This window comes from Erpetoichthys calabaricus, chromosome 3 (genome assembly GCF_900747795.2).
Source record: "Erpetoichthys calabaricus chromosome 3, fErpCal1.3, whole genome shotgun sequence".
In the NCBI taxonomy this organism is placed as follows: domain Eukaryota; kingdom Metazoa; phylum Chordata; class Cladistia; order Polypteriformes; family Polypteridae; genus Erpetoichthys; species Erpetoichthys calabaricus.
In genome coordinates this window covers 64,867,760-64,894,490 of record NC_041396.2, presented here as the reverse complement: position 1 = coordinate 64,894,490, position 26,731 = coordinate 64,867,760, and the positions used below count along the sequence as shown (strand labels likewise).

Sequence of the window (26,731 nt, the reverse complement as noted above, 5' to 3'; positions counted from 1 at the left end):
GAGCCACACAAACGTCTGGCCAGTGCAGACATTTGTAAACAGTCAATATTGGAATAAATGTATGAACCGGCTTATTTTATCATCTTTTTGAATACTATCCACAAGTACGGTGACAGTGTCTTGGTTTGAAACTTGGCTTTATTACTTACCATAACTTTAGCTCGCTTTTCCTATGTGGAGTTTTAGTTTTCATTCCTTTAGTGCTTGTGTGGGGTGTCATCCCACAATGGTTTTGCAGTATTCCTCTCGTATTCCAAAGATGAGAATATTAGGTTAACTGACAACTTTGAACTGTTTCCATATGGGCAAGATTATACTGTGGCAGACACTCTTGGTAACCCTATACTGGATAAACCTGTTAGAAAATGGCTAATTGCACAGACAACTCTAGGCATATCTATTACTAAACCACAGTTGTATAATTATATGCACGGACGCAGGGCGCACCGAGGCGCATGCACACAGCACCTCAGCGTCCCAGAGTCAAACCCAGCGGCTTCCCAGAGTCAGTAGGTGGCACCCAAACAACACAACCTGTAAACTAAACTTGCTCTAATCCACTGTGCCAGCAGTCAGTGTGGCGTATTTGAATCACATAACGGTAATTCAGTGTTAAAAGTAAGTTGAATTATGATTCCTAACAGTAAACGACTTCTACCTAACGAAACAGCCACAGAAAAACAAAAACAAGACTGCATGGATAAGAACAATAAACGAAGGCGCCTACAACGCGCTTCTGAACCACCAGAACCAGATGAGTCACAGCTCCAGAAAGAAACCGCTTCAGTACAAATATGTTTATTTAATTGAATGAAAAATTTCCCAGGACGCACCCACCCTCCATGATTTTTTTCATCCCTCCAAATATCGGAGGGAACAGTAAGTGATTGGCATTCTTGGATTTGCGATTCTTTCGAGAATCGCGGGGTTACTGGTCCACTCTATTCAGAGGAAAAATGCAAAAACTATTTTTTTGGGGGCCATGTATATTTAACAGCCTGTAGTCTATCTTTCTGTCCTTTTGCTGTCCCTCTGCATATTAAATGGTGGTTTAATACACTGCATTAATCCCCAGGGGTCATGCAGTCAAAGCAGCATTTAATCATATTACAATGGGATGATATTGGTTTTATTAACTTTAAAGAGCAGTGGAATGAGGGTACTTAAGTTTTTAAATTGTAACTCTGGTTTCCACAGTCCTTTGCTAAAATTCTGGTCCAAATAGTAACATGAGGAGGAGGTTGGGGGCATGTGCTGATAGTGTGTTGCCACACCCACCACACAATGAACCACTTGGATAGGGACCCAAACATAAGGACATGGTCTTTAAATTCTGCCTGTGTCAATTACATTCAAACTTGCATATCCAGTTCAGTAAGTCTGTGCCTATCTTGACCACACTGTGTGTATACTCGTGCACAAACCTCCTGCTTAACCAGCCATGTTGCAGCCTTATTCTTAGTGTTTACAATTAAAATAAACTGCAGGTCACGTTACCTGTTCATTTTTTAAGATGTTCTGTAGGCTGATTGTACAGTGACCATAAATACTAAAAATCCCCTTAATGCATAGTTTAATCAAACATGAATGCAACATTTATAATACATATGGTGTAGAAGAAAAATATTTATCGTAATTACAAGTTTATTTTAATAAGATTTTTGGCAAGAAGGTACAAGGCTATCCTGCTGTAGTGGGCTGTGAACACATTTACATTTTGTGGCAGGAAGTACACCTGAGGAAAAGTGACTTATGAATTTGGCTGAATTTTTTTTTTTTCTCCACTGAAGCGAAGATGCAATTGTTCAAGTCACAAAAGTCCCCCCAAGTCCTCCTCCAAACACTAAGTAAAAGGAAAGTGAGCAGTTTTAGTTATGTGAACCATTTAAACGACCATTTATTGATAACTGATATAACACTGATGGGTGCTTATTTCTGGTTTTGTCTATTCTTGTATGTGGTTTGCTTTATGGTGTGTGTTTTTTTTTGTGCCTGACTAACCTCACAAAAAAAATTCTGTATTAGTACTGTTTCATTATGTGCATTTTGGTCTTCCTGTTTCCTTAAATGTTTGAGGAACAAGCAGTTTTTGTAAATGTGTTTACGTCTCTAAGGTAGGTTTAAAGGAGTGGAGAAGTCTATCCTTTGATCAGTTTCTGTAGCTCTCTTAAGCTCGCTTTAGTCTTGAGGCAAATTTTGTAGTAAATTAATTATAGTAATGTGTGTGTGTGTTTATTTTTTAGAAGTAATATTTTGCTTTTGCATTATTGGAGGAGGGCTTTATTTACATTTTAACGTGTGCATGTTTCAAATGTCAGCAATGTCCCAATTTTTCCAAATGTTAAACTGGATGTTCTTTGTCTAAAAGGCTGGTATTTCCTTTCTCTGGTTTGTGTGTTCCACAAAGATTTTGGAACATTTCCTGCTGTTTAACACATGTTCAGATGGCATGCCTGTTGCACAAACATATAGGTATTTGCAAGTCCTATTTGACAGCAGATGGAAGTACCTGTCATTTGTGCAACACCATTTCATGTGTTGTCCTCACCATCGATAACATGTTCGTTCAGATAGGTTGGGATTTCTTCCTTTGCACTCTCTCTCTGCTCTGTAATTTGGATGGAGGTTTTAGGTTTTTCAGTGGATTTTTGTGCATGTTTGAAGGTGCTGGTCAATGTCCTGCTTTCTCCTAATGACACATCTCTAGTAATGACAAGATACTTTCCTGTCTCCTGCCAAAATTTCACTATTTCAAATTCAAAACTTGGTTTTTCCAGTGCTAAGGCCTTACTGTGTTCACCTCTGTAACGCAGGTCCAGCAGTGTTGCAGTTTGCAACAAGTGCATTGCTTTGTTGTCATATTTACCCTGAAGCTACTATAGGTCCCCTTATTTAATAGCTGATAATAACCTTGCATCTTTCTTGTCCTTTCGAAGCACATCCCTTCAAAAGTTGCAGCACTGGTACTCTACATTTCAGCCTTGATTCCTTGGCTAGATCATCTGCAGGGTTGTGTTCATGCAGGAATGTTAGACACTTTGCCTCAAACTCACATTCTTTAGTGGTATAATGTACAGGAACGAAACTATATGGTGACATGTCTGCTGCTGGACCTCATGTCCATTGTCAAAGCTAGATAATTCGCAGAAGCCAATTCTTGAACAGCATTTCCCTGAGTTTAATTGGAGAGAGAGAGGACATACCGGCATTAGTGAAATGTTTTCGACTGGGTAGCTCCTACTGTTTATTGAAGGTCTGCAGTAAGTATCTCTTTGAAGGCTGTCTTCTTTATAGTGTAGAAAGAGACCATTTGTTTAGTTAAATAGCATGCTACTGCTGCAATTTTTTTTTTAGTTTTTATAAACCTTTAGCAAAAGCTGCTTCAATTGACTGCTGGCTTCCTTTGCTTGTAGTAGTGGGATTACTTAGTGCAAAAGTCACAAGCAGTGAACCTTGGTCATTTGCTAACTTCCTTTATACAAAGATTATTAGTTGCTTCTTTTATTTTCTTTAGTTTTAGTTCAAATGAAAAAAGTGAACCAAAGTACACAAGGTTTTATTGTTTACCAGTCAAAATGTGGACATGTTTTCCAAATGTAGAATTATTGATAGATAGATAGATAGATAGATACTTTATTAATCCCAATGAAGTGAAGAATCTGACATGTTAAACAACATACCTATAAAAAAAAAAAAAAAAATTTCTTCAATAAATTGGGATAATTGAGGTCACTAACTTTAATATAGAAGATGCCAAAAATGCACATGTAATTTCATAGTAAGATGATGCAGCAACTAATTAATGCTTAAATCACCAAGCATCTCTCCAAACTTTGTTTTGTTTTCGGCAGCTCCCTTCTAAAGTAGTCTGTATCACTGTCATTATCCCCAGATGCAATCTCTTTATCCTCAGTAGCTTTGTTTAATTGCATCATTTCTATGTCTTCCTATATTTTCCACAAGTTAGGTATCTTGGCATTCTAAATAGGTGTATGTTTTTATTTTTTTCAAGGTACTGTTGGACCAATACTTAATCGCTAAGTCAACCACTCCAGAAAGCAAAGTCTTCTATTTAAAGATGAAGGGAGATTACTATAGATATCTTGCTGAGGTTGCTGGAGGTGATAAGAAAGGTAAGCTTTTCATTTATTGTAAATTATTTTTAGACCATTGGATAGCCATAAAATTGGAATATGAAAGTTGCATGTCACTTTTTTTTGTCAAATATGAACCAAACAGACCTACGTACTCTGCTCAATTTAAAGTGAACGTTTGTATACGATGTCAAACTTAGACAGCTATTTAAGCATGATCACAGTAGATTGTACCGTAAGTACAAGTAACTATATATGCATTGGTAAGGTGATTTTCTACTTCAAAATGTTTCAGATTTAGTGTGTAAACAAATGTCAGTTTTCAGAATAGTTGCACATAGCTGTATGTATACTATAATATGTTGACATTATTGCTGTAATTTAACTAAATGTTGTAGATGATGACGAAACAGTGACCAGAATCTGTAGGCACAGTGTCTTCCATGACCCTTGTGTATTAAAATGTAAAAAGCATGTTCAGAAACAATCATAAAGATGGCTATTTGGTATCTAGTTTCATTAAAAATGAAAACTTAAACTCTTATCACTTAAGAAATCCTACAAAAGGTTTTAGGAATATCCTTTGGTTCTTTGTTTTTACAGATTTATAGTAGCGCATATCCACATCCAGCCTCTAGAGTTGCATTTTTAACAAATGTGCTGTAAGAAATTTTTTTCTGAGGTTTACTGGCTGATTAATTCTGACATGGTGAATGTTTACTGCAAGGTAGTTTTGAGTATAGACAAAAATTTCGGGGCTTTGTGTTCAGGGGATAAAGCTTTCTGTCTACTGAATGTGAAATATGTGGCACTTCTAGTGCATTTTTTAATTTGGAAACACTTTGATTCGGTACACTTGGATTAATGTGATGCTCACCTTTTATAGTATGGTCAACCAAATCCGTCCCACCCTTTCCAGAGTTCAATTTTCATGTTGATGTTATGTAGTTTGGAACATTTCTCTGCACTTTTCATGAAGGTTGTTCTTGTATACGACCAAATGAAGTGTGCAGTTGCAACAGATGGTTTTTAAACTTCAGCAATTAAAATTATCTTCACTCTGCTTATCCTGAACAGATTTACTGAATTGGTGTCATCTGCAGGTTATTTTAATAAGAAAATGTTATTTACGAAAAATACATTACAAGAGTTACAATAAATATAAAAATGTTGCTCTAAACAATTGATAAAGCCAAATTGCTGAAAGTTAAGATTTTTTTTATTTTTAAACGACACTAAAGCCCCACGCTTGCCTAGTACAGTAAGTTAATATGAAAGTCCATTATGTTCTACTTCCTCATGTTGATTAAAACACAAGTTAATCAGAAATATTTGGTTCCTAGCAGAATTTCAGGGGGGGAAATCTAGCAAGAATTAAAGTAGCTCTACATAATAGTAGTTCAACAAAAGGGAAAGACTTTCAGTCTTTGTAGTACTGTTTTTCGCTTTGGGGTGTTTTCTGTAAATTAATTAATTTTAACCCAGAGATCTTGTTAAAAGTGAGGCCATCTGAGAGGTGCAATTGCTCCATTGTCTTGGGTCTGTTTCTTGAATGCTTTCCCAGTTGCCTCACATTGCAGGTGCCAATGGGGTATTCTGTCTGTCTGCCATAAACACCAAGCCGTTTCTCTCACTCTGCAGAAGCAGTTATTCAATGTCAAGTTGGTCCTATGTTACTGAGCTCCCCACCCTGTCATGGCTAGGATTTAATCAGCTTGCTCTAACTGGATCCTAGGTGTGCAGCTTTTGCACTGGGTCAGCCTTCCAGTACCACAGCATAGGATTTCCCAGAGATGTTAAGGAGTCTGATCCATTGGACATACCCTTTTGACACCTGTGTAAAAATCAGAACCACAATTTCACTCTGCTGGCCATGAAGAATTGTGCCATTTTGAATTGCATATTAGCCAAAGCACACCCAGCAATATTCAGTGCTTTCAGCATTTTCAGTAAAATGCTTTACCACTGTAGACCTTTATAACCTCAGTAACCCCAACCTTGGGAAGGCTGCATTTACTTCTATCACCGTTGCCTCTTACACTAATGGTTTATCCCCCACTGGGTTTCATGGTTCCTCAAAGTGCTATTTCTATTTCTCTCTCTACTCCATGATAATTCAGTGTTTCCCCAATGCTTGAGAGCAGCCTGCATGTTGACCTGCATACCCTTTCCTAGTCGTCAAGCTGTTTACCAGGAACTGTCCAAAGCTGTTTTGTAAAGTTTTCATGACCTTTCCAATCTTCACCCATACACTGGGACATTTGTTTTGTCTGCTTTTCACTTTGCCTACTTGTAGCTTTCCCTTCTTTTGGTCTGCCCATACCTTCAATTCAAATCTTTTCTTAATCTTGATAGTCTCCCTAATAGCTAGTCCTAAGGTTGCTGCATGACAGGCATTGACAACCTCCTGATGACTCATTAGTTTGCATAAGCCAACTCCCAACTGAAAAGTTTTAAGCCAGGTGCTTGTGAGTATCCCTACCACCCTTTTTATACTCCACTCAGCTGGGAAGTGTAGATCACCCAGCCTCTAGGTATTTGCCAGCAAACTCTGTACCCAGGCCTGACTTCAGGATGTGGACTTGTTCTGTTGTGTTGAGTGATCTTTGACTTGTTTTAGGAGCGTTTAGATTATTTTTAGATATTTATAAAAGTGCATTTAAAACAACCAAGGTTACACCAAAGTGCTGCACAAAGAAGCATTAAAATAAAAAACACATTGCAAACTATCATGCAGATTAATAAAACAACCAGTTATAACAACCACCACAATCCCATTATACACAGTAAAAGGTGGAAGAAAACAAGTAGGTCTCAGGCTGACTTCTAAAAACCTTGATAGAGAATAAAGACCTGATGTTAAAAGGCAAGTCATTACAAAGCCTAGGAGCAATAACTGAGAGAGCTCTGTCTCCCCTAGAATTCAGCTGAGATCTTGGAACTTCAAGGAGTAGTTGTCCAGATGACCTCAGTGCTGTTGGTGCCACATGGAGGCATTTGGGGGGGGGGGGGGGGTAAATTTGAAGGAGGTACAGTATTAGATGCATTTTGGAGCGAGACCGAGCAAGGCTTTAAAAACAAACAATATTGTAAAATACGTGCAACACCTCAAAAGTAGCCAGTGGAGAGAGGCTAAAATGGGGGAGATATGATCCTTTTTTTCTAGACCCAGTTAAAAATTTAGCTGCAGCGTTTTAAACCAGCTGAAGGGGTGACAGAGCAGATTTTGTAAGTCCAACATATAAGAGATCCATAGAGATTTGTTTTTCAAAACTTAGTGATGACTCAAAAGATGATACCTAGGTTTCTGACATCATTATGAATTATTGCTGCCAAGGAGCCTAATTGAGTACTGGTTTCAACTGCAGTTGTGGTAGGACCCAAAATAATTACCTGTTTTATTTTCATTTAATTGTAAGAAATTTTGTGCCATCCAATATTTGATATCCTTAACACATTTCAACAGGTTTTTTATAGATGGAAGTGATGTCAGGACTAACTTTGAGGTACAGCTGCGTATCATCAGCATAACAATGATAAAGCAACATGTTTGTCTGCTCCCCTTGAAGGCCATCTTTTACAAAGGGAAATTAGAAGGGGAGGCAGGATAGAACCTTGCGGGACACCCATCTGTGTTGACATAGACCTACCTTTAAGGTAGAACTCAAACCATTTCAATGCACAGTCTTGAATGCCTACTTCACCCTCGAGCAGTTTTAACAGAACCCCATGGTCCACTGTGTCAAATGCCGCACTGAGATCCAGTAAGACTAAGATTACAGAAGAGCCAGAGTCCAAAGTTAATAGAACTCGGCAAAGCCAATTCAGTACTATGAATTTTTTTTTTTTTTTTTACCTTACTGAAACGCAGCACATACATTTTCCTCCAGATATGAAAGTAATTGCAAAGAAACCACTTTCTCCTTAATTTTGGATAGGAATGGGAGCTTAGAAATTGGGCTTCTTCACCAAAGTATAGGCCTTACTTGATCCTACAGCTCTTTCAAAGGCTGAACAATTGCATGTTTAAAGTTGTTTTGGCATTTTACCAGATTTTAGACAGTTGTTGTTAATAGCCTAAACAATTAAACTAATAGCTCTGAAAGTAAGATATCTAGCAGATAATTGGAAGGATTCATATGCAGGATTATATCTGCTAGCTGAGAAGAATAAATAGGATGGATGGAAGTGGTTGTACACTGGCCTTAGTGGGGCTGGTGTCATCTTAGTGATCAACACCTGGAAGAGTAATGCTGGAATTAATGGTTTGGATTTTATTTATAAAATTGGAAGAAAAAAAAAAATACTTACGGGTCTCGGCATACTGTCAGGGAAGCCCCTGACAGGTGGGTTTAAGAGTGTTTATGGTGCTAAACCGCACCCTAGGTCTCGAGGCAACATTAGCAATTAGACAAGATAAAAATTGATTTTTATGCTCTCACAGCCTCTTGATAGGACTTCCAGCGAGTTCTGATTATTTCATAAGACACCTGCAGTTCGTCCTTTTTTCCACCTCCACCCTGTCTGAGCGCATGAGTGGTGTTATTTCACCAGGGCTGGGGCCTCCTGTATAACGCCGTGCGTAGAACTCACTATAACATGGCGTAAGCACAAAAGCAGGAATGTGCGTACGCACAGAAAAATCCAGATGCAGGAATCTGTGCGTACGCAAACTTTCACATTCTTCCACTACATAAATCCCGATCAGCGTGAAAAGTAACGCACGTGCCTTCTGTCCCGCCCCAACTCCTCCCAGAATTATGCCTCTTTGAATATGCAAATCGATATAAATAGCCTTCTGTGAAGACAATGGGAAAAGCATGGGGGAAAATATAAGAATTTCAGCGAATACCAAGTGGAGGCAAAGAAAAAAATGTACTATTTGTTGGTTTCAACAGTGGTATAATCAACAAAAGAAAGTTGATTGAGTGACAGTGTCGGAGAAACTCAAGTTCACAAAGTTGCACTGTGTCCGAAATAAAGTTGTATCATATCAAAGTCGGCGTGAAAAGGCGACTCGTATCGGACCGTCTGAGTGTCATATGAAAGCTTATTAGGGTACAGACAAAAAAAAATAGGCACACAGTGGGGGAAAAAAGCACGACATGTCAACTTTAATCTCAAAATTTCCATTTTAATCACGTAGTTTATTTTGTCATTAAAGTAGAACATTATAAACTTAAAATCGTTTATCTTACTAGTTTCTCAAATCCCATCGTAACTAAAGTAGCACGTTAAATGCTTTGTTCTGTGTTTGATCTTCTATATGCTCTGTGTGAGAATCACTACGTGCTTCCGTTTTTTCTCCGACAGGACACGGAATCCATTACATTCGTGATATTACAGCTCTCTGAATAATTAAAATACTGAGATGTATACGTGATATCTTTTTCATGATGATAGGAATGAAAGCATGTTATTAAACATGGGAACATGGTGGCGCAGTGATTGTTCATATCTCATGCAAGAGGCTTGCTGCGCCATGTGCGACCTTAGATGAAATAATTTATTACAGAAGTACTGTCTTTCAAACGTACTAACCTCCAAATACCCAATCGCCACACAATCAGCTCTGTAATAGACATTAAGCCATCTGTAAGCTTAGAACGGCAATTCTTCAAAACTTTTAAGGAACAGTGAAATATCTTCGTAGTGCATGTTTAATTATTCTATCCGTCTATCCTTCCAGTGTCGCGTCAGCACCAACAATAATACAGCACAAGGCAGGAGCTATCCGTGAACTAGCTAGCACTGCGACACTGTGTCCTCACATGTTTAATTATTAACAATACAGATTTAAATGAAGTTAGCTTGATCTGTATACTATAAGCAACATATTTTGCTGCATTTCATCTTAAAAATGATAACGTCATCATATGCGCGTTATAAAGTGCCTCAGGTTGTGCAGTATTACAACTGTAGTGCAAGTTTACAGTGGGGTAATTGTACTTATAAGTACAAACTTTTCTACAAGGAGCACTTGATTGAGTGCGTTTATAGTTCTTGGGATGAAACTGTTTCTGAAACGTGAGGTCCGTACAGGAAAGGCTTTGTCGCGTTTTGCCGTGGCTGAGGCAGCGTGTGCTTGATACTATATACCGATAATTCTCTTTCCAATCAGCTGTTGCTGTGATTACCCACTCAGATACAGTGATATAAATACTCCGAGTGGTGCGGTGAGAGTAATATGGAAAAAGATGATCCGCTGTGGCAACCCTTAATGGGAGCAGCTGAAAGAAGATGCAGTGAGAGTTACAATGCTAAAGCAGTTATGGTATTTGGAATACTATGGCTATTCCCTGGACCATTATATTGCTACAGGTTAATTACAATCGGATGCATTACACTAATAAACAATATGCAGTTAATTTCAGTGTATTTATAAAGCAGAGTCAGGAATGTGGGTCTAAGAAAGAAAAGGTAACCACACAGGAACAGTAGCACTGCTTTGACGGTGGGTGCCGCCAGTCTGCAAAACCGAGCGGAGAAATTGCATACGCCAGGGTATGAGGTACCGAGGAAATGTGCGTGGCTTTATGTATGCCAAGTTTAGGTTTTATGCAAAACTATTTGAGCGTGGAAACGTTCGTATGCAACATTTCTGTGCGTACACACAGTTTATACATGAGGCCCCTGAACACTGGCTTTTACCTTGACTCTCCTTAACTTTAAGGTTGCGACCAGATGTTGAGTATCCTTACAAGTGAGATAGAGAAGCTTAACAACCATATCTAAACTCCAAACACAGTCCTGCTTATTGTCTCCTGATTATTTACTCAAAACCTTCCTTCTGCTGCACCTTCCTTTTTCTCCTAACTTCTTCTGTCACTCGTCTAATAGGTGTTTCCATCCCTTACAGAACAGAAGCCCTTCACCCAGTCCCATCACTTAAAGCATTCATTCTACCCATTCTGCTCCTGCACAGCGTATCACAAGCTGCAAGCATTTCATAATACTGTATATTAACATAATACAACAGAATTTAAAAAAGAAAATTACAATACAGAACCGCATTAACATTACCATCAGTGGTTTCCATTTTGCTCATGTTTTTCAATGTTGTTGGCATCATGCTTTTTTCGTTCACTGTTGTTCCTACTCTGTAAATTGAACCAATACTTGAAGCACTTTAGCTGTTCTGTAAATGTTTAATTTCAATTTTTGTGACAATTCTAACACCAGAGATTAGTAGATTAATTAAAACTGAGAAAAGCCATGAAACACTATTAAAACTGACCGTACATAACTGACACGGATTTCAAAATGCAGCATGACACATTGTGCTTGGGAATAACACTACTCGGTAGTACAAGGGAGAGTTGTTCCAATGTGCACAGCTCGTAGCGTACTGCATGGCAGCAGTAGTACAGTAATAGGTAAGCACTGGTGTGCACATTGTCCACCCATCAGGTGGCGCAGTGGTAGCACTGCTGCTTTGCATTAAGGATACTGTGGGTTCGCTTCCCGGGTCCTCCCTGTGTGGAGAGCGCTTTGAGTAGTGAGAAAAGCGTTATAAATGTAAAGAATTATTACTATCCACCCAACAACCCCATGACTATTAAGACTGACGGATAATCAAGGTTTTACTGTACAGGTAGTCCCAGTGTTATGAACATACGACTTATGAACAGGGCCACAGCTTCTCCTTCATCTGTCTGGAGGATGCAACACAAGCTCCTCATTAACTGCCACTCCGTCATCTCTGGCCTGGGGGCGCTGCAAGCGGTGGCTGGAAGGGGGTCGGTTTCGCTGCTCGCAGTGTGGTATCCCTCGGGCGGCTCCGGTTGATGAGTGGGGCGGTGGGGGCCGCACCCCATTCAATCTCGGTGGGCGGCAGGGTAGGAGGGAGGTTTGATTGGGCGGTGGGGGGCAGTTCACTGCCTGCCCTCCACGCTGCTGTCGGGGCAGAGGGGGGCGTTTCACTGCCCGCCCACCATACAGCCTTGCAGTATCCCTGGAATGGCTGCCCCGTTCATTCTTGGTGGGCAGCTGGTGATGCTGCAAGCGGTGACCCGGTTGTGGCTGAACGGAGGCCATTAAGGGTGAATGGGGCGGCGTGGGGCAGCATTGTAGTGTTCCTCGGGTGGCTGCCTGTTGAATAGGGGCAGTGGTGGGCGATTCACTGCCCGCCTTTGGCTGCATCCTGTTCGCTCTCGGTGTGCTGACGCTGCAGGCGCTGCACCCCTTGCTGCCCCCATTCATTCTCAATAGCAAGCCTGCTTGTACTGTTACATACATAGCAGGAAGTTGTCTCTCATTCAGTAGATAGATACTTTATTACAGTAAGTACACCAGACGTATTGATGACTGGTGCCTTCCTGCTGTGATAGCGTGTACAGTGCTGTGCAGAAGATCTCATCTTAACTTTTTGTCCTCACCCTTCAACAATGTCTGAAACACAAATCTGATGCAAGTGCTACTGAATACAGTAAAGAGAAAAACCACCATGGAAAATAAAGTAGAAATAATAAGGTCAGAGAGGTGAAACTCCATCATTCATTGGCAGAGCACTTGGTTACAGTCAGTCAACAATAGCATTTATTAAAATAATGTACCTGTCCAGACTTGCATACAAATTCAACTTAAGAACAAACCTACAGTCCCTATCTCGTACGTAACCCGGGGACTGCCTGTATTCACATTTTTAACATGAGGAATAGCTCTTTTCTTATACCTAAATGTACTTCATTTGGCAGATGCAATAGATGCTTCCCAGGAAGCCTATCAAAGTGCTTTTAATATCAGCAAGGAACAGATGCAGCCTACACATCCAATCCGTTTGGGACTGGCCCTGAACTTCTCTGTATTTTACTACGAGATCCTTAACTCACCAGACAAGGCCTGCGCACTTGCAAAACAAGTAAGTGTTAAATGAACTTTTCTATACTTTATTCCAATTAAAACATTTTTTTCAATATTAAATGTATTTCTTAATTTGTATGTTCTGCTTGAATTTTACTAGAATTTGAATTGCATTTCACTAGATACATATGTTCTTAAAGTTTGTAATGTTCTATTTTGTTAGTTTCCCATCCTCTGTAGCTTTGCCAGTTCACTGTTCCTCTTGTTGAAGCCAATCACTGCAATATACCCTCTTGTACAAGGCATCTTATACACTCCATTCAATCTGTTGTGGCATTGCGATCTCTTCCCAGCAACCTCTGTATCATGGGGATCAGTTTTCAAGAATATTTGCATTTTTTTGAAATCTCTGCTTTCAAAATGTTACATTTAAATTTGTCCATTGCCCCTTAAAGTGCTTTGTCATGGGTCTGCCTTCAGATTCAAGCTGTTGGTTTTGTTTATATCCCTGGACATAAACTGCATTGTACATCCTGGGACAGATGTTCTTTAATGCCAGTAACCTTCTTAATCTTCTAATTTTCTGGGTATTTAATTTGAGTTGTACTTCTCTTTGGTGTTTCCAAACATTAACTTACATTTTTCCATTGTAACTGTTCGTTACATCTGTTCAGTGCTGTCGTCAGGTGTGGGTGATTAGTAGGGGGCTAGGTGATGTTGTTTTCATTGTTTCTCTTTACCTTTGCTTTGTTTCATGTTTATTATTGTGTAGTCATTTCTGTGAATATTTAGCATGCAACTTTGATTTTGGGTGATTTAGTAGGGGGCTAGGTGGTGATATTTTCATTGTTTCTCTTTACCTTTGCTTTGTTTCATGCTTATTATTGTGTAGTCATTTCTGTGAATCTTTAGCATGCAACTTTGATTTTGTCCTTCATATTTAAAATCTTTCCACCTAATGCTGAAGAATTATATAGTGATAACGCATAAAAGCTATGTAATGAATCCATTACTGCGGCCAAGGATCATCGGTCTCTCCCTTCAATTCAGTATTGATTTAAAATAAATTTAAAAACCATCTTGGCCGTGTTATAAACTTCATAAACCCCACCATGTAACTTTAGAGGCAAAACTCTGAGTCGTCGTTTTGTGCTCATGTCCTCACACACCATTCTAGTAACCTAGATGTGCCATATCATAATAGTTGATTGTTAGATGTAAGGAAAAACACTTGCTTGCAGTTTCTTCATTTTTTTAGCTGTTTTTCCATGTCTTTCACCGTAGCTATGCATTGCCTTGTATTCTTTGATAACCTAATGTCCTTGATGGCAGCTGTGATTTTTTTTAAAATTATGAAATCTCTAAACAGTGAGTAACAAGTCAGCAGCCTTAGCAAGCACAACTTTTGACTGTTGCATTGCTGAGTGTCTGTTTTTAACCAGGATGCGACTCACTCAGACCAGTGCAATGGCTGGCACTTCCCCTCTTGTATTGGTTCTTGCATATATCTGCTTCTGTTGTTTTATATGTAGTTTTGATCTTTCACTTTTTCATATATGAACTAACATTGTACATTAGACATGTTTTGTATTTGTAAGGAGCCTGATAACAAAGGCTTCTATATTTTTGTCGTTTGTAATTCAGAAAATTTTGCTTCTTTGAAAAATACCCTTTTTCATCTCTGAAGACAGTTTGGGACCTTTTTGCAGTGTTCACCACCAGTGCTAATATTGGATAATCTTTACAGTCTTTACAAGTACACCTTGCTGCAGCATGAGGTGTGGCTGAATTTTGGTGACGTGTCATCCTCACAGCTGATCGTGTTCACATGCTATGGTTCTGTCAATTAATCATGTTTGCTGCTCACTTCTCACATTATCTGACATTCTGAAACCAAAAAAAAGATTGTGAAATGTTTGCAAAAGCTGTTCCTGTTATTGTTAAACTTAAAGTAATAAAACATAGGTAAACTTTGTTAAACTGTTTTTTAAAGAAGGGAAAAATGTGGTGTTAGTGTTTTTGAGAACTAACGTTACTAATTGTGGTGTTTATGTAATTAATGGTGTTTCTTCCTTGACCCAAAAGCCTTTTAACCCACTTTTTGTTTACAAATGTTTTTCCATTTAAATGTTAATAATTTATATGTTTGTATTATGTAAATTCCCCTTTATAAAGAGGTTTTCAGGAAGGTAGTGTCTTTGCAAAGTGGCCTTAAACTTCTATACCAAAAATCAGGTGTATTTTCTAAGAACCTAACTGAATATTAGTTTCCTCTGCAACTCAATGTTTTTCCCTAACTTATATTGAAATGATTGCGAATCTTTCTGGAGAGAGCTGTATTCAGAAATGTACTACAAATGTTTAAGGTTTACTTATACAGAATTTTATTTTCTTTAGGCTTTTGATGATGCAATTACAGAGCTTGATACACTAAATGAAGATTCTTATAAGGACAGTACTCTCATCATGCAGTTACTTAGAGACAACCTAACAGTAAGTTTAACATACTTTGTGTGCAAATGTTTTTTATTCTATGTAGTTGGTTATTAATCCACAAGTCTGTGTTTGGCTTGCTTTCTCAAAATATTTAAAATAGTTGTAAATTGAGAGCCAGTAGCTTGTTCATGTAAAAAATACACTCTTGGCATCTTTAAGGCAAAGTTGTGTTTTTATATACAAGAGGGTGAACCTTTCCCATACTTGCCCTTTGAAGATAGAGAAATAAGTCCTCAGAAGCTTTTTAAATATACAAGTGTTTTTTTCTGAAATGCCTGTTTCCATGCAGTGAAAATCATTCATTAAATTCACTAACTTGTTTAAATAATTGTATAGGAACAAAAACTGCATACCCAGACATTTTATCAGTAGATTTTTTTTTTTTTTTTAACTAACTAAACCTGAAATAGGCTGCTTGCTCAGGTATTTAGATAATAATAATAATTCATAACATTTGTAGATGCATCTACCCTGGTAGCTTTAGGTCTTTTAAAATTATGGAAAAATCAAATGGTAGATATTTTCTGTTAATAAACTAGCTCAAGTTTGCTAATTGAAACGTGTTAAAGTTTCAGTACTCAATAGCTAAAAAAAATTGAGCACCGTCACTGAGTCATCCCTCACGACAAACTCTTGTAACAAATGCTAAATTGGCATGTGACGGTCTGGGGAGTGGATTTTGTTTAACACTAGAATACCTGAAGCCTACGAAAAAGTCACAGTGCCAGGCAACCTTAAATTCCTTCGCACCTCTTCATCAGCATCTTTGTTTTGCAGATGTGTTGATCAGAACAAGCAGCAAGCAACCTGCTATCCCGTCCTCTCCCAGGTCAAGTTAGTTTATCTGGGTGTGAAGCGTCTAATTCTATAGGGTAAATATATTGTTTGGAATACATGCATTTCATGTCTTCTGCATTTACAAAAATCTGGGTAAATGTAGGATGACAGGAAATGCAAGGCAAGAAATGTTGAACACATAACTAAACTTTTTCATTTTATAGTAATAGTGTTGATTTGAAGTGTATAATGTGTGACGACTGAAGTCCAAATATCAAACTTTCACAAAAGATATTGCAAAACAAGTGCACTTTTATTCAAGAATATAACCAAAGAAAAGGAAATCATTCAACTTAAATGTTGCTGACAATGAGTAAAAACCCAAGCCCAAATATCAAGACAGTCGACATGTCTGCTTGGCTGGTGCAGAGGTAAGAGCTGCTGCCTTTCAAACAAAAGGTTCTAAGTTGAGTCCGGGTTTTCCCCATTTTGAGTAGTAAGCTGCCATTATTACTTTAATAAACACACACTTGATTTGAGTCTGTAATATCAGGTGTACATTTTTGCTATTTGTAAAAATTAGCTTTTTTTTTTTTTCTGTTTTCTGTCACATTCATGTGGTACAACAGACTACCCTCTCCTCCTTTTGAGTTGATGCAGTTTTATCTCCGTTCTTTTTCACAAGAGCAGTGGTGACCACAGTTGGTTCTGTGATTGATGCCTGATCAGAACTATTTGTCGTTCCGGCAATCAAAGATACGATGCCCTGATCAACTGCTATCAGACTACCATGCGGCATTTGCGCTTTGACAACAAAGACACCCATGCAGAACTTGTGTAAAATGACAGATTTTCTGCAATCTCGGACATCTACACTGAGTTACAACCCCATACAACATATCAATGTTGATGAGTAACTGTTTCCAACCAAGGTCCGTTGTCCTTTCTTGCAATACATCTCAAACAAGCCTGACAAATTTGGCATAAAGTTTTGGATTGTGGCACATTTGGAGACAAAGCACATGTGCATTGCTACTTCAATGTTCAAAAGACACAACCTGTTCAAATAATGTTTTCATGCATGAATGTGTGTGTGCATATACAAGAGAGGCAGAGACAGATATGATGTTGTCATACAACAAGATACCTAGAAGACATGAATCTCAGGCGTTTGTGTGTCTGCTTATACTGTATACATTCAGCGATATCTTTTACAAGTAGCAAAACTTTACACCAGCTGTTACAGACTCAAATCAAGTATGTGTTATTATGTAAAAGTAATAACAGCAGCTTACTACTCAAAATTGTAAGTGCAGAGAGGACCCAGGATTGAACCTGCAACCTTTTAATTATGAAGCAGCAGTTCTTACCTCTACACCAGCCATGTTGAGGTTGTGTCGATTTAATATTGGTTTTGGTTTATACACATTGACAGCAACATGTAAATTGAATAATTTCCTTTGGTTATATTCTTGAATAAAGGTGTACTTTTTTGTTATACATTTTGTAAAAGTGGGTTTTTGATATTTGGACTTGAGTCTTGATACATTATACACGTCATGTAAACATTTTGTCATTCTAACTATAATATGAAAAAAAGTTTTCCGGTCATGTATGTATGTATGTATGTATTCCAAATAACGATTTTTATCCTATAGAATTCAAGACACCTCACACCTAAACAGACATGAGCTAGGAGAACTTCAACTATGTCGGTGGGGAATGGGATAGCAGGCTGCTTGTGTGATTTGACACATTTGCAAAACAGACGCTGATGAGGAGGTGCGAGGGAATTTGTGGCCTGGCATTACGACTTTTTTTGTAGGCTTCAGGGATTCTAGTGTTAACAGGGTAGCTTACCATCTCATAAAATCCTAGGCAAAGATTTTAGTGAGTTATACAGCATTTGACATTTTAAAGGTGTGAATAGTTTAAGATTGTATATCTGAATGTTGTATCCAGGAATGGCTTATCTCATGAATATCTAGTTCTGAATAAATCATGTTTAGGTTGAAATTTGTGCAAAATTGAGTGAGGAATGTGCATTTATTTGTAATGTAGTTTTTTTTTGTTTTGTTTTTTTTCTTCAGTGTTCATAATGTTTTGTTTTTTTCTTCTTTTTTCCAGTTATGGACATCAGATAATGCAAATGACGATAATGACTGTCCAGAACCTGAAGTAAACTAAGTTGCACATGGAGTGGTCTCCTCAAAACAACAAAACAAACTTTAAAAGAAAAAAAAAAAAAAAACCTTTTTACACGTCTCCATTCCTTATTGCTCCACTCAGAATTCTTAAAGCAATGAAAGCCTTTACTGAATAGCTGTGTATGGAAATTCAACAATTTTAGTCTTTTCACACTTCAGCTTTGGGAATAAAAAAAGCAAAAATATTCCATTCCTTGGTTTGTGTTTGTTTCCCCCAACCTTCCTGCTGTGCAGTTACTGCTGTAGAAAAGTATTAATAGCTTCATTTTATCTGTGTTAAGTAACTTCAAGGAAAAATAACATTAGTGTTTGATATTCAAGAAGCAAAGAATTCAATTAGTGTTTAATTTCTTTCAAACAGGAGGGTTTAATTTCATTGTTGCAAGTTTATATATTGTGGGGAGGGGTTGGGGGACTCAAGACTGTTAAATATGTGTTAGTGCCACTGCTTTGTCCTTCTGATGCAAAACTCCTCTGGTTTGCCTATGGCTGCAAATTTGCAAAATTCTGACGTAAAACAAATCCAACCCAGTTTAAATTTAAGAAAATAAGAGCCTTAAATTGTACTATTTTATTTGTCAAAACCTCAACCACTTTATAAATTTATTTTTTGTAACAAGCATATCCTGCTTTGCTTTGCTGCTCATTTCAAAGTGTGTTTGTGTAGGATATCTGAGTCAAGTGGCGCCTATGGAAGAGGAAAAAAAAGTGCATGCGTTTTTTTTTTTTTGTTTGTTTGTTTTCTTTCTTCCCCCTTCCTCTCTTTCGCAGGAATGGAAATTAAATTTAAAACTCTTAAGTCCAGGTATCTTGTTTAGTACTTTTCGATGCAGGTTTGTGCACATGTAAGAGGGTGTTTGATCTGTCCAGTGATTTGCTATTAGACCTTTGGACCACTATTGTGTTTTGCTAATCATTGATTGTAGACCCCAAAAGCATTGTGAAAATGTTTAATGCCCTATGTAACAGCAATGTAACGTAATAAAATGACATTTTATAAACCATGCAGGCATTTTTTTTTTTTTTTTTTTTTTTTTTTTTTTTTTATTTCTGGGAATAAGTGTTACGCTAATTTTTGGAAATTTTTAGAACCATTTCTGCTGTTTGGCTTCAAAAGGGCAATGTAAATGTGAATCATTACCCTATCTAAGTTGAAATTAGGTTGGCGTGTAGGTAATGTTAAAAAGGCCTTCTCTCAATTTCCTGAAATATTTAAACACTAGTTACATTGCAGCAGGTAGTTTTTGTTTAGAACAAACTAGTAGGAGAAATTGTCATTTTCCTGATGTAGTGCACAAGATGTTTGTTAAGTGTTCTGTAAATGTTCTTTTTGGGAAGTCTAACTTCGATGGAGTAGAGGATGTAGCAAGAGCATAAAGTGTAAGCGAGCAAAATAGATACTACCACCCGAAACAAGTTCCATGCCCAAATACAGAAAATGGGTAGTTATAAGCTGAAAGCTATCCCAGTAGTAGCAATAGCAGCTTTTTTTTTTTTTGCTTTATATATTAAAAAGATGCTTTTACACACAGCAAAATATGGGGCCAGATGTTCATAGTAGCAACATGGACTAACGAGTGTGTGTGTGGTGGTGATGATGGTGGAGGACAATTGAATGGAAACTTGACAAATGGAACATGCCAGCCAGGGAGCAACATTCTCTATGCACAGGAAAAATTTGGTTAGCATTCCCTCTGAAAGTACACATTTAGAAAAATTACAATTTTTATTTACTTTTTCATATGACTAGTTGGAGGACGGACTAGTGATGTAACGTGGTCTGAGTCAGTGAGAGCCCAGTAACTTACAAGCCCTTAAGTCACTTTGTATTTCAGCTGTGGTATAGCAGAGCCTTTCTGTTGAAAATATAAAAAAGCGGTTTAATCAGTGTAATGAAAGTTAGAATGTTTTGCTTATTTAAAAACTTGCAAGCAATGACTTTTGGTAAGAACCTTAAATTACTTTTTCCTTGCCTTTTTTCAGTTGATCAGGGTTTTGCTCATTTTACTTAAATCAAGGTAACTTAACCAAACTTGTAAAGGAATGTGAATATCCTATTGCTAAACACAAGGGTTGTGCAGTTGAAGTAAGTTTTTGTATTTCCACACAAGGACAGACCCGGTATTGTTTAGTGTATGTGTGCGTGCGTGTATGTGTGTTTGTTTTTAGACGATTTCTACTTCCAGAGCAGAATGGTTAGCTTCCAATTTAATTAAATGTTCAGTACAGAGATACTCAAATGAGATTTGAATTTTCTGTTTGATGCAAAAAGATCTAGAATGCAAACTTGGGTATGCTAGGAGAGATCCACAGTAAAGTACATATGCAGAATAGGAAACCTTTCCATTTGTATGGTTATCCTGTAAAACTGAAATTCTTGAGTTACACCATTTACTGCTTTGATAATACAACTTAGGTAATGGGTGACAATTAGACACTCGTACCTTCACTTTTCATATTTCTCCACTTCTGCAACCTATTTTCTGTAGCATAAGGTGAAATTTATTTATATTAACATGTAAAATATAAAAGCTGAATTCTTTGCATGGAGTAGGATTATAAATTGTAATTGTCGTTTGCTTTACTGTTCTGTAGAGAACATTACAGAGCTGTGCTGACGGCTTTAACAGGAGTTCTGAGTCGGTCTTTGGGTTGGGGGTTTTTTTTTTTTTTTTGTTTTGTTTTTTTTAATTATTAACCAATCAATTTAATATTTGGCCTGTCTTGTTACCATTTTTAAAATCAAGATGTGCTGCTGTTTCTAGACCACGCGTGTTCCAACTCCAGTCTTGGAGGGCTGTGGAGGCTGCTGGTTTTCATTCTAACCATCTTCTTTTTGCTTTTAATTTCTTTTGTCTTAATTTGAACTGATTTTAACTCGGACATCTGAATAGTTCTTTTTTCCTTAATTCGCAGCCAAACATGGATGCAGTTTAGAGTCGATTTGTGTCAATCACACAATATTTGTAAATAAAGTGAAAGTCTTAGTAAGGTTGATCGGCTTAGGTCACCAAAACATTTTGGTACATTAGGAAAAATAGAAAATAAACACTTGGAAATGTGTACTGTGGCAGGTTAAGAGCACCAACAAACCATGGAATTAAATAACAGGATTAATTAACGCGTCCGCTTCTAACTGAGAAACAGGTTGAAATTTGAAGCTCTGATTTAGCTGGTTATCTGTTGGTTGCTTCACATCTCATTTCACTTTTTCTGCCATATAATGAAAAGAATGAATTCAGAGGACTGAATCCTTAAAAACAGGGCTATTAAAATGAAGGGTAAAGTAGTTAATTAGCAGTAAAAACTGGTCGTTAAATTAGGAAAAAGGGTTGGAATGAAAACCTGTGGCCCTCCAGGACTGGACTTGGACACCCCTACTCTAAACAGACCCGAACAGTCTGCCCATCTCAACTCCCTTATGGATAAGCCACAAACCTGAAAGTTGTCATAGGTTGAGTGAAGAGGAGTGGAAGAATCGTATTTCTACTGGTGTCTAACATCTGAGAATGTAAGACTCGGAAAATAAAATGGGACACGTAACATTTTCACATGTTCCTGTACTCTGCTGATAGCACTGACCACCACTGCCTGTTGCATGTTATCAGAGGAGCAACTTGTCTGAAGATGGAAATAATACGGAATATGGGAGTAAAAGAGGTGGAAAGTACTTGAAAACAGCCCGTCTCCACAAAAGTGTACTGTTCAGTTGTTTTTAAAATAGGTTTGATAAATGTTTACATATCACAGGGATTTTAGTTTTGTTCACATTAAAAAAAAAAAAAAAAAAATTTAAACTCCTGATTTCAATCCTGGACAGTTTCCATTTGAGACTATCCATTGCTGTGGAAAAGAGAACTGGAAACGAGTAATGTTTTAAATAAAAAAGCAAGCAGAATACAATTAAGTGCAGCCAGTGAAATACTGACTGAACATGTCCATGTTGCATCCTCCTGATTCACTCTGTACTAGTATTGTAATGAAAATCATTCTTGCCCTAGAATGTCAATTCCTTTACATGAAACCTGCAGTACAACTGGGTAGATCTGACATCTTAACTGCCGCCTACATGCCTGTTATCGACAGCAGCAGCTCTGATCCAAGCCAGAAGTTCTTGTGGGTTGATTGTACATTTTTTCATATTTTTGAGCTTCTGTAATTTCTCTTTGAGATAAATAAATGTTAACTATCAACACTACAAAGTACAAACATGGCTCTGGTTCTTAAACCACTAAACTAACTTCCAAGTTAAATGTACACACTAATTTTTGACCTAAGAAATCCAAACTTTCTTCCGATGCAGTTATTTGGGTACACTGCTAATGAATGCTGATGACCTTAAAATTCCAAGATACACATTTATTTACTGTTAAATTAATTTCAATCGTTACCATTTACAGTAATATTTACTGACGTATGGCAGATTAGTGTCCCGACTCTTCAATTTGTTTGATCACCCAAGTTATTTCAAAATGGACGGCAAGGATCCAAATGAAAAGCAAGCAGTATGACTCTTTAACTCAATTTCTTCGTTCCCTACTTGTTTTCCAGTTATTTTTATACACCATTTTAAATTCCTCACTTTGTTGTTATGCATTGTCACCAATGGGTCACTTTCATGGCTCTTCCAAGGTATGCAGTACTACACCAGAGGAGGAGGTGGTGGTGCGTCTCTAACAGTCTTGGTCTTTTCTTTCTGAGCTCTGAGAAGGCATCCAATGATTATGCTTGACCCGCTCCTTCCAGTCAGAGCTCTATAACTGCAGGTATCTCTGACATCCTTTTGTTCAGACCCAGACTTTCAAAAGAACAGAGCTCTTGAGCGGACCTACTCAACCTGCGTGCACTAAAGAAGCAGCTATGGCCTATGAGCTGGAATTTTTGTTTAGGTGGTGCCATAAAATTAAATCGATTGGTCCCCCAACTATGTCTTGGGATTCCTTTTGAGTTATTTTGACCACAGTAATGTATAATGTTGCAAACTTTAACCCCCTTTAAAGAAATAGTCCCCACAAAGATCTTTTTAATGCTTCCCCATGTAGTATGAAATGTTAGCTGAGGAAAAAAAAAATAATTTCATGTTTTTATAGAGAGCTGATACATTTCTGATCAAACTGGAGCCCATAGTGATCAATGCTATACAACAGCAAACCATGTTTAATGAAAAATATTTGTTGCATAATCCAGTTGTATGAATGCAACTTGTGAAACACATGTGTATTATGCTAAAATGTTTAACTATCTCCAAAAAATAAGAGAATTCCACAAATGGAAGGGCTCTTCACACAGGATCACGTTTTTGGATTCTTCACCATTGAACGAGGAGGAGATGTCCGTTACCTAAAACTAGTGAAGGAGGTAAGCATGTTAATTTCTGCCAAACCTTGAATGATCTACCTATTAATATTAGAGGCACATTTGTGACATTTAAATTGGGGACTGAAGGCTCATCATATTGGCATACTGAAGGTGTTGTCATCTTGGGGGATGCTTTTTAATAATCGGGATGTTTAGTTTGGTGGTGGCATTTCTCCCATTTTCCTTCCTGTGTTTTGTGGTGACACGTACCCTAGAGTGGGCCTTTTGTCAGTGCTCGAGTTGTCATCATTTGCCTTCTGTGTATAATTTGCAGAGAGCAGTGGGCACAAGAAAAAAAACATTCTAGGATCAAAATATCTGGGTGCTTTAAGAAACATTTTTCAGTTGGTCTTTGTATTTGTAATTAGTGGACAGAGAAATAAGTGGAAGTGCACTCTACAAGAAGTTACACTGGACCACAATTCTCTTTCAAAAGTTTTTCTTCCTGAAACTTTTTTTGTGATTATGACAGGTTAAAGCTGAACACAAGAATTTGGAGAAATACGAAATGATATATTTTTTTAATGTAGGGTGTTTAATCGCTCAATGATGCTGACATACTGCATTATTTCAATTATTCCCATTTGCGCTTAGGTCTGATGTTTCTCATTTTATTGTCCAAACTTAAGTCAGCCAGCACTGACAGATTCCACTTTCCCTGGTACTGTTTTTCCATCGTTGTAATGTCCTAGTGAAAGCATTCAACCAAGATTAGCAGGGAAGATGTTCATGAGTGAATCCTTAGCGATATGCTGCACATTATGGTTTAGTATGCTCGAAGCATGATGTCAACCAGGTGGACTTGGTTGGGTGCTTCCATGAATGCCTTCCATGTAATTTTCTACAGCCACAGCAGCAGATCTTTTTTTGGCTCGTCACTGATGATGTGTCTGATTTATGGACCAACAAAAATGCCTTCCTTATTCTTGGCATCGGTTATTTGTGGAAGCATCTGTCTAAAATATTGAAATCCTTCACCTTCCGTTACTTTTATGAAATTTTTCATTAGTTTATGTTTTTATATGAAGAAGATGCAAAAACATCTGGACATGTGATTTGTGACACACTTTTCTCCCCCTGAAACAGATGCCTACAGAGCACCAGTTCCTTTAGCATGGTACTCCCGTCCACAAATGAATTGATGCATCTGTACTCTTAGTAGCAGTGCTGATACTTTTGCATTATCACAGATGTTCATGTTCGTCTGAGGAATAACAGGCTGGTCAAAATGTACAAATAAAATAACCTGGATGGCATTTATCAATAATATAAACAAATGTCATCCCTCTGCAATCAGGTTTTTAAATCTTTGTTGTCTATCGCTCTTTTGGTCTGCATCTGGAGTGCTTGGTTGCTGAAGTTTTTAAGTGGCATCTTTCTTCAGGGCAGTCTTGAATTTATAGCCCAGGGACTGAGCGGGGCAGGGTTAGTTGTCCTCACTAGTATTCTTTCTGTGCTCTGGAACAAAGACAAGACAAAGTAGTTAGCAGAGGCAGTGCCCCCGCTTGACTAGGGGTTTGTTTCAGCATAACTTCCCCATGTTTATCAGTGTCACTCATACATGGAGTGCAGTCGCACACTGTTAAATAAAGTCATCTATCGTCATTGAACCACAAGAGGATGTTCTGCAGTTCACTGAGGTTGGCTTCTCAGTCAGTGGTTCAGCGCTGTCTTGGTCCTGATTTTGCAGCATTCTGTTGTATACATCTGCGGTTGCAACACTGTATTTTCTGCCCCGGTATTTGCCATTTAATGTATGTCACCCTAGTCTTGTGTCTGTGCAGATGGCTCATGTTGATATATAAAACAGGAGACGGCACTCTTGCTTGGTATTTACGCTCTGTGTCAGAATGGGGTGATTTCAGAGTACCTGGATGTTCATTTATATACGGACTTGGACATATCTGTTTGGTCCCCTTACAGCTCATCAGGGTGGAGTGGTGGCTGTGAGGTTAGGGATCTGCAGCGGAAATCGGAAGGTTCCCAGCTTGAATCCCATAAACATCAGATGTGACTCTACTCTGTTGGGCCCCTGAGCAAGACCCTTAACTTTCAATTGCTCCATCCTGGGTATGATGTTAATCTGCACCCAGCCCTGCAAGCAGGTCCTCCAACTTTCTGGGAAAACATGGGGGCAGGTGGCGGGATTGACACTCGAGCCACTGTTAAAAACCTAACACTGTTCCAGTGTGGTGCTGAGGTGTCACCTGCTGGTTTGGTGTGTGGTGGTGCGGTAACGTGCCATCAGTGCTCCCAACCTCTCTCCTTTCTTTCAGCTCATTGAAAAAAATGCTGCAGATATGTTGGTTTCTAAGCAATGTGGACTAAAGTCGCTTCTGGGATTAGGGTTCCTGAAGCTTAAGCTTAGTTATTTGGCAGCAGACACTAAGGTTTGTGTGTATCAGGAACAGAAAATAGCGTCTTTATACCTGATTGTGTACGCAGTGAGAAAGTATAATTAATGGCGGTCCTGAGGTCAAAAACATTCAGTTAACGAAAGCGGGGCAATGGAGTTGGATTTGACTTGTCTAGAGTAACAGATGGCCTACAGTCAGTCAGCACATGATGCAGTGACATTTTTGGAATGCACAGTAGTCATGTCTTATCATGGATGGGGTACAACAGTAAATGACCAATCCAGCTGCAAGCGGTTAATGATGGAAAAACATTGGACACAGGAGGTAAAAGTTTTAAGAGTCCATGGATGCTTCATGCAGGTGTTCAACAATGTGGGCTCACATAAGGGTGTGGAGTGTGTTTTTATTTTTTTTAAGAACATAGATAGATAGATACTTTCTTTGTCCCCAAGAGGAAATTAAAAATTTGCAGAAGCACAAGAAAAATAATATTATAACAAACCATCAACCCCCAAACGCATAGAAGGACTTGTAGCTTGGTTAATAAGAGAGTTGCAGACTTTGTAGGTGGCAGTAAGATGTGGTCAGACCTGCGCAGTTCCATTTAAGGGCATTGACATCTGGAAAGAGCAGGTCCAGC

At 38.2% G+C, this 26,731-nt stretch overlaps 1 protein-coding gene across 1 annotated transcript in view; it reads left to right on the top strand.

Annotated features, from left to right (window-relative positions):
• LOC114648075 (14-3-3 protein beta/alpha-1-like) overlaps nt 1–19,380 on the top strand; it is a 42,360-nt gene extending 22,980 nt beyond the window's left edge. Inside the window, exons 3-6 of the mRNA XM_028796880.2 lie at nt 4,013–4,133; nt 12,791–12,954; nt 15,294–15,389; nt 18,297–19,380. Coding sequence (XP_028652713.1) covers nt 4,013–4,133; nt 12,791–12,954; nt 15,294–15,389; nt 18,297–18,356 — 441 coding nt within the window. The 3' untranslated portion in view covers nt 18,357–19,380. The remainder of the gene's footprint in view (nt 1–4,012; nt 4,134–12,790; nt 12,955–15,293; nt 15,390–18,296) is intronic.
• The last annotated feature ends 7,351 nt before the right edge of the window (nt 19,381–26,731 follow it).